Source organism: Entelurus aequoreus, linkage group LG02 (genome assembly GCF_033978785.1).
Source record: "Entelurus aequoreus isolate RoL-2023_Sb linkage group LG02, RoL_Eaeq_v1.1, whole genome shotgun sequence".
Lineage (NCBI taxonomy): Eukaryota > Metazoa > Chordata > Actinopteri > Syngnathiformes > Syngnathidae > Entelurus > Entelurus aequoreus.
In genome coordinates, this window is record NC_084732.1 from 45,131,143 (window position 1) to 45,145,365 (window position 14,223).

Consider the following 14,223-nt stretch of genomic DNA (forward strand, 5'->3'; position numbering starts at 1 on the left):
TATAGTCAAGGTGGAGAGTGAAACGAAATATTTTCTTCTTCCTAGGGGGGGCGTAACACAAAATAATTGAAAAACACTGGCTTTATCTCACCACATCCTTGTTGCTTTTTACTTCACCTTCATTGGATCCGAATTGCCTCACTGTAATCCACTGCAACGAGTTCAGCCTTTGACAGTTTTCCATGCTTTTTTATCCAATCCTCGGTCAGAAATTGCAATTCAAAAATTATGTATAACTTAGTGAAGGCTTGCACACACTAGTACAATTAAAAAAAGAATCAGCTGTGATAAAGGACTAACTACAATGGAGACTCACTCATGGGAGAATAAATGATAAATGGGTTATACTTGTATAGCTGTTTTCTACCTTCAAGGTACTCAAAGCGCTTTGACAGTATTTCCACATTTACCCATTCACACACACATTCACACACTGATGGCGGGAGCTGCCATGCAAGGCGCTAACCAGCAGCCATCAGAGGCAAAGGGTGAAGTGTCTTGCCCAAGGACACAACGGACGTGACTAGGATGGTAGAAGGTGGGGATTGAACCCCAGTAACCAGCAACCCTCCGATTGCTGGCACAGCCACTCTACCAACTTCGCCACGCCGTCCCCGAGAACCACAGTATGGGATCAAAGTGACGCAACACACTCTTGTGCATGTTTCCTGTCATTTTTTGTGAGACTAACTAACACAGCTCACTAAGTGACAGAGTCAAGCAAAATCCTTGAGAAAAAATCATCAAGGTGAACCAGAACTACTTGAAGATGCCATAACATTGTAATCGCAAGTGAATATAACAATGAAGAGTAGGGCAACATTTATGTAACATGGTGAAATGGAGAAAAAAAAGAAAAGTATGCAACACTTCCATGGCACTGAGGAGGAAGCAAAGAGGCAAACTTTCTGCTGCGTTAGGAAACTCCACCAATCGGAATGAACTTAGAACATCAGAGCTCGCGAACAGGGTAATTAGTATTTTATTTATTGTGTGTGATGTAGTCCTTCACTGGAAGCAAATAATTGCTGTCGTTCTCTCTTGGGTCATTATTGCAATTACCAACTTGTCTCGATTGACACATACGCCTTGCGCAATTCAAGCTAACCAGATGTTTCTTTTAGATGTTGTGTTTATCAGCAAAATACACATATTTCTTCAAGAAAGGTTAATGAAACGTGTTACAACGCTCATACTCATGAAGATACGCGCTAATGTCTTGTCACAGTCGCAGCAGTTTATTTTGTTTATTGCGCGCACGTTGTATTCATATTTTCTTGACAGGTAACGAGTTGCCTCAGGGATGAGACACAAAAATACACACACACATTTCCTCTCCAATGTGCAACCATGCTGCCTTGCACACCTCACACAGGATATATCAGAAATGTTTCCCACTGGGCATTGTACAATTGTTTATGACAGATCCAGTTAAACTTGAAGGACATTAAAAATTCACCAATTATAATATCAATGTATTAATTGAGCTATAGAAATTTGTCTGTTGTGTTAAAGTCAATAATCGTATGCATTTTGACACAATATAGGTTAAAAGAAGAGGACCTACTGATTCAATCTACATTGACTAGTCAACTACTTATCATGGCACGGAAACAGAAGTTGAGAACATTGAGAAACGTTCTCCAATTAAAAATAACATTAAACAACTTGATTAATACTAGTACCCAAAGATGGGTACTAGTATGGCTAAAATAGCTTTTAAGGACATCTTACTACGTATTGTTCGCTCAGCCTTCGAGCAAGTACAAGCTAAGTTATGTTTTCCAAGCAGAGCAGCCACGAAAGGGCAGTTCTAATCATTTTGTCAGGAAGAAGCAGAGGATCCATCCTGGGCAGCTGTCTAACTTGGAAGCTATAACACGGATATTAGAACAAATGAGGGCACCCAAACAGTGTATTTTACTACTGAACTGCTATACACAAAAAAGTGGACATTTGACAAAAACCCTACTTTACTACAGGACGCCTTGAAAACATCAAGACCATATACAGTAAGACGTTGGTGGTCGTTTTGGTTTTCAGGTCCGTTTTTTTATTTTGTTTTTTGTGTGAGTATTCTAATGTGGTACATGTTAATTTTGTATTTAGAATATGTCACGGACCATTATAAAATGAGGTGCTGGTTGCAAAGGCTTTATAACCAATGTATAAAACATAGCAAAGCAAACTATCACTGTACAAAACACATCAAATGAATACTGACTCATGATTGGTGGTTTTTCAGATGTCAGAATGAGGATGATTTGATAAACGTGAGAGAAAGGCACAGCAAAACCCTATAAGTATTTGGATGACAACGTCTTCAATGCATTTAAATAAAGATAGTTTATCTTTAAAGGCCTACTGAAATGAATTTTTTTTATTTTGTGATTTAGGGCTATATAAATAAACATTGATTGATTGATTGATTTAAACGGGGATAGCAGATCCATTCTATGTGTCTTGATCATTTCGCGATATTGCCATATTTTTGCTGAAAGGATTTAGTAGGGAACAACGACGATAAAGGTCGCAACTTTTGGTCGCTGATAAAAAAAAGCCTTGCCTATACCGGAAGTAGCGTGACGTCACCGGAGGAAAGACTCCTCACATTTTCCCATTGTTTACAATGCAGCGAGAGAGATTTGGACCAAGAGAGCAACGATTACCCCATTAATTTGAGCGAGGATGAAAGAGTCATGGATGAGGAAAGTGAGAGTGAAGGACTACAGTGCAGTGAAGGACTACAGTGCAGTGCAGGACGTATCTTTTTTTCGCTCTGACCGTAACTTAGGTGCAAGGGTTCATTGGATTCCACACGTTCTCCTTTTTCTATTGTGGATCACGGATTTGTATTTTCAACCACCGCGGATACTATATCCTCTTGAAAATGAGAGTCGAGAACACGAAATGGACATTCACAGTGACTTTTATCTCCACGACAATACATCGGCGAAGCTCTTTAGCTACTGAGCTAACGTGATAGCATCGGGCTCAAATGCAGATAGAAACAAAATAAATAAATCCCTGACTGGAAGGATAGACAGAAGATCAACAATACTATTAAACCATGGACATACGGTAATAATTCCCAGCTTGGCGAAGCTTAACAATGCTGTTGCTAACGACGCCATTGAAGCTAACTTAGCAACGGGACCTCACAGAGCTATGATAAAAATATTAGCGCTCCACCTACGCCAGCCAGCCCTCATCTGCTCATCAACACCCGTGCTCACCTGCGTTCCAGCGATCGACTGAAGGACGAAGGACTTCACCTGATCATCTGTGCGGTCGGCGGCTAGCGTCGGCTAGCGCGTTTGCTATCCAAGTCAAAATCCTCCTGGTTGTGTTGCTACAGCCAGCCGCTAATACACCGATCCCACCTACAACTTTCTTCTTTGCAGTCTTCATTGTTCATTCAACAAATTGCAAAAGATTCACCAACACAGATGTCCAGAATACTGTGGAATTTTGAGATGAAAACAGAGCTTTTTTGTATTGGATTCAATGGGGTACCAATACTTCCGTTTCAACGATTGACGTCACGCGCATACGTCATCATACATAGACGTTTTCAACCGGAAGTTTAGCGGGAAATTTAAAATTGCACTTTATAAGTTACCGGCCGTATTGGCATGTGTTGCAATGTTAAGATTTCATCATTGATATATAAACTATCAGACTGCGTGGTCGTATGTAGTGGGTTTCAGTAGGCCTTTAACTTTAAAGGCCTACTGAAATGAATTGTTTTTATTTAAACGGGGATAGCAGATCCATTCTATGTGTCATACTTGATCATTTCGCGATATTGCCATATTTTTGCTGAAAGGATTTAGTATAGAACAACGACGATAAAGTTCGCAACTTTTGGTCTCTGATAAAAAAAAGCCTTGCCCCTACCGGAAGTAGCGTGACGACACCGGAGGAAGGGCTGCTCACATTTTCCTATTGTTTACACCAGCAGCGAGAGAGATTCGGACCGAGGAAGCGACGATTACCCCATTAATTTGAGCGAGGATGAAAGATTTGTGGATGAGGAACAAGAAAGTGAAGGACTAGCGTGCAGTGCAGAACGTATCTTTTTTCGCTCTGACCGTAACTTAGGTACAAGCTGGCTCATTGGATTCCACACTTTCTCCTTTTTCTATTGTGGGTCACAGATTTGTATTTTAAACCACCTCGGATACTATATCCTCTTGAAAATGAGAGTCGAGAACGCGAAATGGACATTCACAGTGACTTTTATCTCCACGACAATACATCGGTGAAGCACTTTAGCTACTGAGCTAACGTGATAGCATCGTGCTTAAATGCAGATAGAAACAAAACAAATAAGTCCCTGACTAGAAGGATAGACAGAAGATCAACAATACTACTAAACTCTGGACATGTAACTACACGGTTAATGCTTTCCAGCTTGGCGAAGCTTAGCAATGCTGTTGCTAACGACGCCATTGAAGCTAACTTAGCTACGGAACCTCGACAGAGCTATGCTAAAAACATTAGCTCTGCACCTACGCCAGCTCTCATCTGCTCATCACGACCCGTGCTCACCTGCGTTCTAGCGATCGACGGTACGACGAAGGACTTCACCCGATCACCGATGCGGTCGGCGGCCCGGAGACGGAGGAAGTCAAGGTGAGGTCGTTCGGCTAGCACGTCTGCTATCCTCAAAGTCCTCCTGGTTGTGTTGCTGTAGTCCGCCGCTCATACCCCGATCCCACCTACAACTTTCTTCTTTGCAGTCTCCATTGGTCATTAAACAAATTGCAAAAGATTCACCAACACAGATGTCCAGAATACTGTGGAATTTTGAGATGAAAACAGGGCTTTTTGTATTGGATTCAATGGGCTCCGAATACTTCCGCTTCAACCGTTGACGTCACGCGCAAACGTCATCATATCGAAACGTTTTCAGCCGGAAGTTTGCCGGGAAATTTAAAATTGCACTTATTAAGTTAACCCGGCCGTATTGGCATGTGTTGCAATGTTAAGATTTCATCATTGATATATAAACTATCAGACTGCGTGGTCGGTAGTAGTGGGTTTCAGTAGGCCTTTAAAGGGGAACTGCACTTTTTTGGAATGTTGTCCATCATTCCCAACCCTTATGTAAGACAAGAACACATGTTGCTGTCAGACAACTTGCCAACCCTCCCGATTTTCCCGGGAGACTCCTGAATTTCAGTGGCCCTCCCGAAAATCTCCCGGGGCAACCATTATCCCGAATTTCTCCCGATTTCCACCCGGACAACAATATTGGGGGCGTACCTTAAAGGCACTGCCTTTAGCGTCCTCTCTCACCTGAAACCTTCACCCCTTAACAGCCGCATGCTGTCCAGGCGTCCGCTTTCCCTCCATATAAACAGCGTGCCGGCACAGTCACATAATAATGTAGCGTTGGACGGGTTTAACAATGGTCTTTACTCGAAGATGTCAAGAAATGCTGACACGTTGTATGAACTTTTAACTTGTTTAATGATAACGTTCATTTTAAGCACACACACAAGTGAATGCAAGCATACTTGATCAACAGCCATACAGGTCACACTGAGGGTGGCCGTATAAACAACTTTAACACTGTTACTAATATGCGCCACACTGTCAACCCACACCAAACAAGAATGACAAACACATTTCGGGAGAACATCCGCACCGTAACACAACATAAACCCAACAGAACAAATACCCAGAAACCCTTGCAGCACTAACTCTTCCGGGACGCTACAATAACATCTACGGTTTTTGGAGCTCAGTGCACAACTGCACACACAACAAGAAGGAGACGAAGCAGAAGTACGAGGAAGAGACATGGCGACGACGAGTAAGAAGAAAAAATACGCTTGCAAGATCCAAAATGATTGGAAAAAAGAATATAATTTCATCCAGGACAGCTCGAAAGGGAAGGGGTATGCTGCCTGCACCACAACCCCCCCCCGCCCCCCCATCTCCCGAATTTGGAGGTCTTAAGGTTGGCAAGTATGCTGTCAGAACTCTGTTTGAATTTTGCTTTCTTGCCTCAGTCTCTGGCTCGGGATGTTTTGTTTTACCGTAGCCCCAGTAAAAAAGATGTCTTTTTTTTAATCTTTGTATACCAGGCCAGTAAAGATCGCCACAGGGTCCAACTTTGACCCCGAGGTGATACTAGAGTACAATAAATTGAACATGTACCATTATTAAAAATGATATACAACAAATTAGAATTTGAAAAAAATTTAACCGTACCAATTCCTGTTACCTGAGAACCAATACCAGTAATAAACTAACAATTTGCAGTACTTTTGTATGTGTTATAAATTGTTTACCAATAAAATCGAATTTTAAGATTTAAAATTAGCTAATTATAATAACTGTGCTGTCCAATTGTTATTTCTTGCATGTTTAATTACACTTCATCCCATTTGCAATTGGATATAGGTATAGTAGACTTGGCATGAAAATGCAATTCCAGGACATTAGATGGCAGTTACCTAGCTCGAGAGTAGCCTCTGCCATGAAGCTGAATGTGCCAGTCTTTCTATTGTTATGCCCTAAAAAGTGTTTATACTGTAAGTATTGTATTTATTACACACCATGTGTTTGATTGTAAAGTGCACCTTAGTTGTAGTTTTCACTACCAAATTTACAGGTGTTGAATTCTCTAAGTAAAATGCTAACTGGTAGCATGTATACGATAAAGCCAATGTAAATTTGCATTAAGCTACCATATTTTAGAAAGGTGGAGCCTTACTTTAAGTTTGAATGTCTTCTATTATGCATATTTGCTTTGTTGGTATTAAAAAGTACAACATTACCGAGAAGCAGTCTGTTTGAGTGATTGTTTCCTCGCGAGGTGTTTGAGCCGGTGTCTAGTCTGCAACTGGACGTGGCGTCACGAGTATCAAAGGTATCGAAATATGGCACTGTTTGATTTTACGTTAATTGTACCTATCTCTATACATTTTTTTTCAATCAAATTAAATCAGTTCAAACTTTTTATATATTGCACTTATCATACACGGGCAAGTGGCAAACACAGAGTGCTTTACACAAAAAAAGAAATAAGAGAAGAAAACACATCAGAGCATATTAGTAGTAATAATTGCAATAAATAAAATCGAAGATAACACAATACAAATTTAAAAAAATAAAAATGATAATACATTTATATTAATTATTATATCCATCCATTTTCTACCGCTTGTCCCTTTCGGGTTCGCGGGGGGTGCTGGAGCCTATCTCAGCTGCATTCGGTCGGAAGGCAGGGTACACCCTGGACAAGTCGCCACCTCATCACAGGGTCAACACAGATAGACAGACAACATTCACACTCACATTCACACACAAGGGCCAATTTTAGTGTTGCCAATCAACCTATCCCCAGGTGCATGTCTTTGGAGGTGGGAGGAAGCCGGAGTACCCGGAGGGATTAATTATTATAATTGATTATAATTATTATTTTTAATTATAATGAATTCAATGTAGCTCTATCAATCCCTTTATTATACCTCTTATCATCATTAGGGTCACGGGCAAGCTGGAGCCTATTCAATGTAGTTATTTCCAAAAAATGTTTATTTAAAAAAATATATACATGTTATATATTTCTGGAAAGTATTCACAGCGCTTAAATTTTTCCACATGTTTTTTTATGTTACAGCCTTATTCCAGAAGGCAATAAATTCAGTTTTGTTCTCAAAATTCTACAGACAATACCCCATAATGACAAGGTTAAATGTTTTTTTTTTTTAATTGGCAAATGTATTAAAATAAAAAAAAACCTGTAAAAAATCACATATACATAAGTATTCACAGCCTTTGCTCAATACTTAGTTGATGCACCTTTGGCAGCCATTACAGCCTCAAGTCTCTTTGAATACGATGCCACAAGCTTGGCCCACCTATCTTTGGGCAGTTATGGCCATTCCTCTTTGTCCATTCCTTTTTGCAGAACCTCTGAAACTGGTTGGGAAGCGTGGGTTTCCATCCAGGATATCTCTGTACATTGCTGTATTCATCTTTCCCTTTATCCTGACGAAACTGCCCAAAGATATGCTGTGCCAAGTTTGTGGCATCTTATTGAAAAAGACTTGAAGTTGTAATTGTTGCCATCAGTGGCGTGCAGTCACTAGAGGCAGGGGAGGCACGGCCTCACCTGCCATCATTGAAAGAAAAAAAAAGTAAAAAGAAAAAAAAAAAACCATTAAATTGTTATATGTATCCAGTGATTATACTAAAGTTATTTTCCATTTAACTTCACCAGTTTTAGATTATTTTTATTTTTATTTTCACATTTGCCGTTCAAATACTGAGAAGAGAAGGTGCGGTGATCAGCAGCCAGTTGAGGCACGTCACTGATTTGTGCCTCACCATGGATTGTGCACAATGACTCGGCTAACTGCTGGCCTGCTGTGCAGTGAGACTGTATTGCTATATGAATTATATTATACATTTCCATAGTTTAGTTAGCTGAGGTATATAATGTACAGTGTATTTTGTCAACATCTGTATGTGTGTAACGTATTTTTAGTGCTGAGCGATCATAAAACTCTGCTGCGAAGACACACTGTGTGAGGCTCGTCTCATAACCCCGACTCCTGGTGCCGGTTAACACTCCCGCCGCAGAATGCATCGCCCGACGGGAGCGCCACACCAACCAAAGCCCACACCCAAACCCTCCACGTACAAGACCGAATCCACCCAAAAAAAGTCACTTAACAAGAAGCCAAAAAGTGCAAAAACAACAATGCTCGCGCGGCGCGCCGGGGGAGCCGTGAACAGGGACACAACATTAGGTACACCTGCAGAATGCAGCGCGGATTTCATATTTCATTCATTCACACGCTCCCGCATTTATAAGTAAAGGTAAGACCATAATAACGTTTTTTTAATTAAATGTGCTTTATTGTGTGCTACAGTTTGTAAGTGTAAAGTTAAAGTTAGGTTAAAGTACCAATGATTGTCACACACACACTAGGTGTGGTGAAATGTGTCCTCTGCATTTGACCCATCCCCTTGTTCACCCCCTGGGAGGTGAGGGGAGCAGTGGGCAGCAGCGGCGCCGTGCCTGGGAATAATTTTTGGTGATTTAACCCCCAATTCCAACCCTTGATGCTGAGTGCCAAGCAGGGAAGAATGCTGGTATGAGCTTTTAAACATAACCCGTTAACTGCTGCCAATCAAATTGTGAATAAGATACTCTTTAGGGTTCATATGTTTGTAAATCTGACTGTGATGAAGTCAGTGCCTCACCTGACATGAACGTCACCGCACGCCACTGGTTGCCATAGATGCATCAACAAAGTATTGAGCGAAAGCTGTGAATGCTTATGTACGTGTAATTTGTTTGTTTTAATAAATTTGAAAAAGGAATTTTAAAAAAATGTTAGGTTACATTTTTATTAAAGTGTATCGTGTGTAGAATTTTGAAGACAAAAATGAATGTGTTAATTTTTGGGCTGTCACTTAAGAAAATGTGGCAAAAGTGAAGTTCTGTGTATACTTTCCGGATGCACTGTATGCACCATTACCACTACTTAGTAAATAGGAAATAATAACAAAACGTGTAAATAGGCACCAAACTTTGAAGGAACTACATAACAGGTTAATTCCCAGCAGAATGAGTGAAAGAAAAGTTAATTAAGTAGAATAAGTAATGGTTCCCAGCAGGTAATGTGGTAATTATATCATGTTTATATCATTGAAGTAGTCATTGACATGTTGGTGTGGACTACCCTTACCTCAACTTATCCACTATTTTCAAACAGAAGCAGGAGGAGAACCTAATTTTCTCAAAGTGCCGTAAAATATTTTCCTAAGTGACATTAGTGGGCGTTAAAAGCCAAAAGTATCTGTTTTGTCACTACAACAAAAGTGAAAAAGCTAAAAACGAAGTTTAAACTAGCTCCGTCCTAACAGATGCTACAACTTGCTTACGTTTCCTGATAGCTGACTTATTTCACTCACCAGCCCGGGGCGTTGCTGCCACTTGTTGCTTTGCAGGGGGAAAACAAAGCTGAACCAGATGAAAAAAATTAAAGTTAAACTGACTCCTACGAAGGTGAATAAAGTTGTTTTATGTCCCCTGTGTCCTCCGGTCCATTAGATGTCATGAGGCGACTTTACTTCTGCACCTTTAAGACTTTTCGTCTACGAGCTGCCGCTGAGTTGACATTCTCAAGGGAGTCGGCAGTTTTGTCTCGGCTCTTCATATAGTCAACTCTTTTGGATCCGCATGAATTGCTTAAATTGATTAATTACCAAAATAAGGTAAAATAAACAAATTTTCTGATTAAAAATATTCCAAGGTAAAACATACTTGTAAAATGCCGAGCTGTTATAGTAAACGACATTATTAACAAAACATAAAACAAAACGTAAAAAAAAATGCACCAGCATCAAACGCACCCAGGTTTTTGCAGGTTTTCGGCAAAGATTGTCATTCAGAGACACAAAGCTCTTCAGGTTTTGCTCATTTTCCTTACCTGATATCTAATTATGCGGTAATGTTCTCTCCCTCTCCCCTGTCTCAGGAGACGGAAAAACCTGGCTCTCTTACTTCAAACAGTCGTATCCTTTGCAAACGACCCATCACTGGTTTAGAAAGGAGAGCAATGGCAGCTCCTCCCCCTCCTCTTCCTCCTCCTCCTCCTCCTCCCTGCCTCCGGCTTCAACTTGACGTTTCATCACCAAAGACTCAAACATTTCCTAACATGCTGAAGAGAAACATTTCTGGCTAGCAGCCATTATAAACCTGTTGGAGTGACTGACGTAGTAATTAGACTTAGTTAAGAGAAGAAAAACATCAAGCAGTAACTTTTGACCACCCCCCACACGCACGTACACTTTGACCAAATCTCCCTAAACTTATCCCAATCGTTTGTGCTGCAAGAATTGTTGGTCTATTATGGTGTTATAGATGGTATAGATTAATAATTAGCTCCGTAAAACGTTAAAAAAATAAAAACTATAATAGTGAGACAATTTTATTGCAGCACAAACGGAGCACTTTTGAGAAGGTGGCACGTCTGACTGTGAAGTATACTTTGATAATAACATAGAAACTATACCAGTTTGACCAAAGATTTCTGCAGCACAAACGTAGCACAAACCATAGGGACACGTTTGGGAAGATTTGGACAGGGAGTGGGGGGCAATTTATTACAGCTGGATCACAAAACGTTAGTCATTTAAAATCTGTAATAGTTTTTGCAGCACAAACGAATAGGACACGCTTGTGGAAATGTTGACATAGTTGGGGGGGTTAGTTATGTATAATAACACGTTTATTACATGTTAATAACATAAAAACATATAACTTAAAAACCGTAACTGCACAAACAAAGATTGTTGCAGCACATACTAGCATAAACGTAGAACAAACGAGTGGAACAAGTTTGGGGAGATTCGGACAACGTGGAGGGGACCAAGTTCACACCGAGTATATTGTACCAACATATATGGACTCAACTAAACAGAATAATGAACATGGCTAAACCAACCTAAGGAACATTTTAGTAACTGTAGTGACTTAAACCATGCTGGAAAATAATCACAAGTCACTGCATTAGAGAAACTGGATCATGCACAAATTAGTGACTGATACAAACTAAACAGACATTCCAGAAATTAGACATAGCCAATTTAGGAACAAAACCAGCGTTGCCCTGCACAGTAGCATTCAGTAATTGACAATGGGTGATGATTGAATATAACATAATTATGAAAGGGGTGTTTGTTGATTTGTGGAATATATAATTTCCCCCCCAAAATAAGGGAGGTAATATGTAGGCAGATAAAGCTGGTACCAAATCTGGACACTAGAGAGAGCCAATACATGTTTTCCTGCCACAATGAACAATCAATTATCTGTCTGTCTATTTACTACAGCGTGTTCCTTTCGGGGTCGAGAAGGCAGGGTACATCCCAGACAAGTCCCCCACTCCTCGCAACCTTATTGCATGGCCAACACACGTAGACAGGCACTAGGGCCAATTTGTTGCCAATCAACCTATTCCCAGGTGCATGTCTTTGGAGGTAGGAGGAAGCCGGAGGACCCGGAGAACATGCAAACTCCACATATTCATAATTATGTTGAAATTATGTACATGTGGTTATCTAAAAGGTTTTGATTGTGCAAGTAAAGCTGGTCCTAACTTTGGACACTAGATGGATACAAGAACATGTTTCTGCTACAAATTAACACACATTTTTCATATTCAACATTGATAAGGCTATGTATACTTAAAAGGTTTGAAAATGTTTGTCACGGCGCATGCGCAATCCCGCATGTCATTTGATGCAAGTGCAGCCGGCAGCTCCGCTAGGAGCGCGCCAGGACACGCCCCTGCTCGCAGACAATCATCAATCAGCGCACCTGGGTCTGATGAGGGCAGACGGCATAAAGACCAGCGGTCCCGAAGATCCAGTGCCGGAATGTAGTTCACTCCTCGTAGTGAGCATCCCGTCTCTTGCTTCCCTCCTTGTACCTGCTCTCTCTGTGCTTCCCCTCTGCCCGTGTCTTATGTCCTCTGTGTTCCCCGCGGTGTTCTCTCTGTTGCCCGTGATCGAGCTTTGTGCCTCGACTTCCCACCGGATTTTGGACTGGTTGCCTCGATCTTCAACCCCAGCTTGGACACAGACCTTGTCGTCTCTCTCCAGCCCCCGACCTCTTGCTTGCCCACGGACTGTTTTCTTACCTTGCCCCTCTGGTCTGTCGAAGGATTCATCCAACACGCACAAACAACAACCTCTGGTAACATTCACATTGTTAATTCTTCACATCGTCTTGCATCATTCACATAGAGTAGCATACACACCCCAACATCTAGTCAGTTTCAATAAACTTATTGAACTGATTCCTACTGTTATGTCGTCTCCTTCCCCCGCCGTACGTAACAATTTTGTGGGCAAATAAAACTATTAAGGTGGCCTGGAGGAGCCAAATGAACAATTTAGATACAGAATGGCTATTCATTACATACAGTATATTGTACACCCAACAATTTGAATACATAACATAGTATAGCATAGAGTTGTTATTTTTTGTTGTTGTTGCAATTCCAATGTTTTGCTAAAAAGTATGACCAGTGTATGGAACATGACGTGCATATGATGGGTGATGCATGTGTTATACTGTATATTCATTGCACATGATATCAGAAAGTGTTTCACGCCACACAGTTGGGAGTTATGTAAATTTACAGTGAGGTTTAGATTGAAAATAAACAGTATAAAGACATTCTTAGCCAGAAGCACATATATGGCAGCTTATTTACCATTGATTTGTCAGTTTTTTGTAAATATTGATTAAAAAGTATGCATGACCGAGTAGTGTTATCGTAAATAAAATATTTGTTTATCTGTGTCCCTTATTACATTTAGCATGATTTATTTCCATCAGTTCCTTTGTCTTTTTGTGCCGTATCCTGGTTTGGCTGCTGTGTTGTGATCTTTGTCGTTGTGTCATAGTAGGGTCTGTAGATGTAGAAACCACCCGCAACCCCAAGTACTGCGGCAAGGGCCATCTGTGAAAAGGGTAGTTTCTTTCGAAACATGGTTCCTCGCAATAGGCAGATCCAGTATTGAGAGAACAAGAGAGGTGTTCCTAAAAGAGCAGCAAAAATGGTGTTAGAATACTTTCCAAATGTATTCACGATTACCACCTAACACGTTATGCCTATCCATGGCATCGAAATAAATATTCTTAATATCACATAATTTAACATTTACCTGCTTTGTCAAAACTGGTTGATATTAAATATTTATGAATACATTTTATACTGAAAGATCACACCGGATATTCCGACAGAATGTTTTTGTTGTTGCTTGTTAGCTTAATCGCTACATGAGAAGGCTTTTTGCTTTCAGAATTGGACATGTTGTCACCAGGTTAATGGTGATTACATGGTAATTGTGAACTCACCGAGATACTTTTTGTAGCGTATCACAGTATGTTACTGACCAACGAGAGACCAAAAAACCGATGCGAGGACAAACTCAACGGGGAGGACATAGAAGGAACGTTGAACGCAATCTTCTTCTATATTATACGGCGAATCACAACCAACGTTATTAAGTGCTTAGCGCCACCTACTGCATTGGAGTGTGTATCATTAGGGTCAGTACTTTGAATACCGGACTATATACAAGCATGTATTTACAAAAAAACTAAAACATACATTTTGTATTAAAACATATGGTCTTAATGGTTCCAATTAGAGTCTGGATACATTCATTGACCGA

General features: G+C 40.5%; 2 protein-coding genes across 3 annotated transcripts in view; both read right to left on the bottom strand.

Moving 5' to 3' along the window:
- The window catches only part of rab27a (RAB27A, member RAS oncogene family), a 29,608-nt gene extending 19,032 nt beyond the window's left edge, over positions 1-10,576 (bottom strand). The window contains exon 1 of one of the 2 annotated variants that reach the window (XM_062027518.1): positions 10,464-10,576. The gene's annotated coding sequence lies outside the window, so the exon portion shown is untranslated. Of the gene's footprint in view, positions 1-9,945; positions 10,124-10,463 lie in introns of those variants that run through there. The other variant, XM_062027512.1, reaches the window with a different exon arrangement.
- A 2,738-nt stretch (positions 10,577-13,314) lies between these two features.
- LOC133634907 (uncharacterized) lies at positions 13,315-14,057 on the bottom strand. Its single transcript, XM_062027564.1, has 2 exons — positions 13,904-14,057; positions 13,315-13,585 (listed from the first exon to the last, which is right to left on the bottom strand). The coding sequence occupies exon 2, from the start codon at positions 13,533-13,535 to the stop codon at positions 13,359-13,361; it is 177 nt and encodes a 58-aa protein (XP_061883548.1). The 5' UTR covers positions 13,536-13,585; positions 13,904-14,057; the 3' UTR covers positions 13,315-13,358.
- Positions 14,058-14,223: the final 166 nt, after the last annotated feature.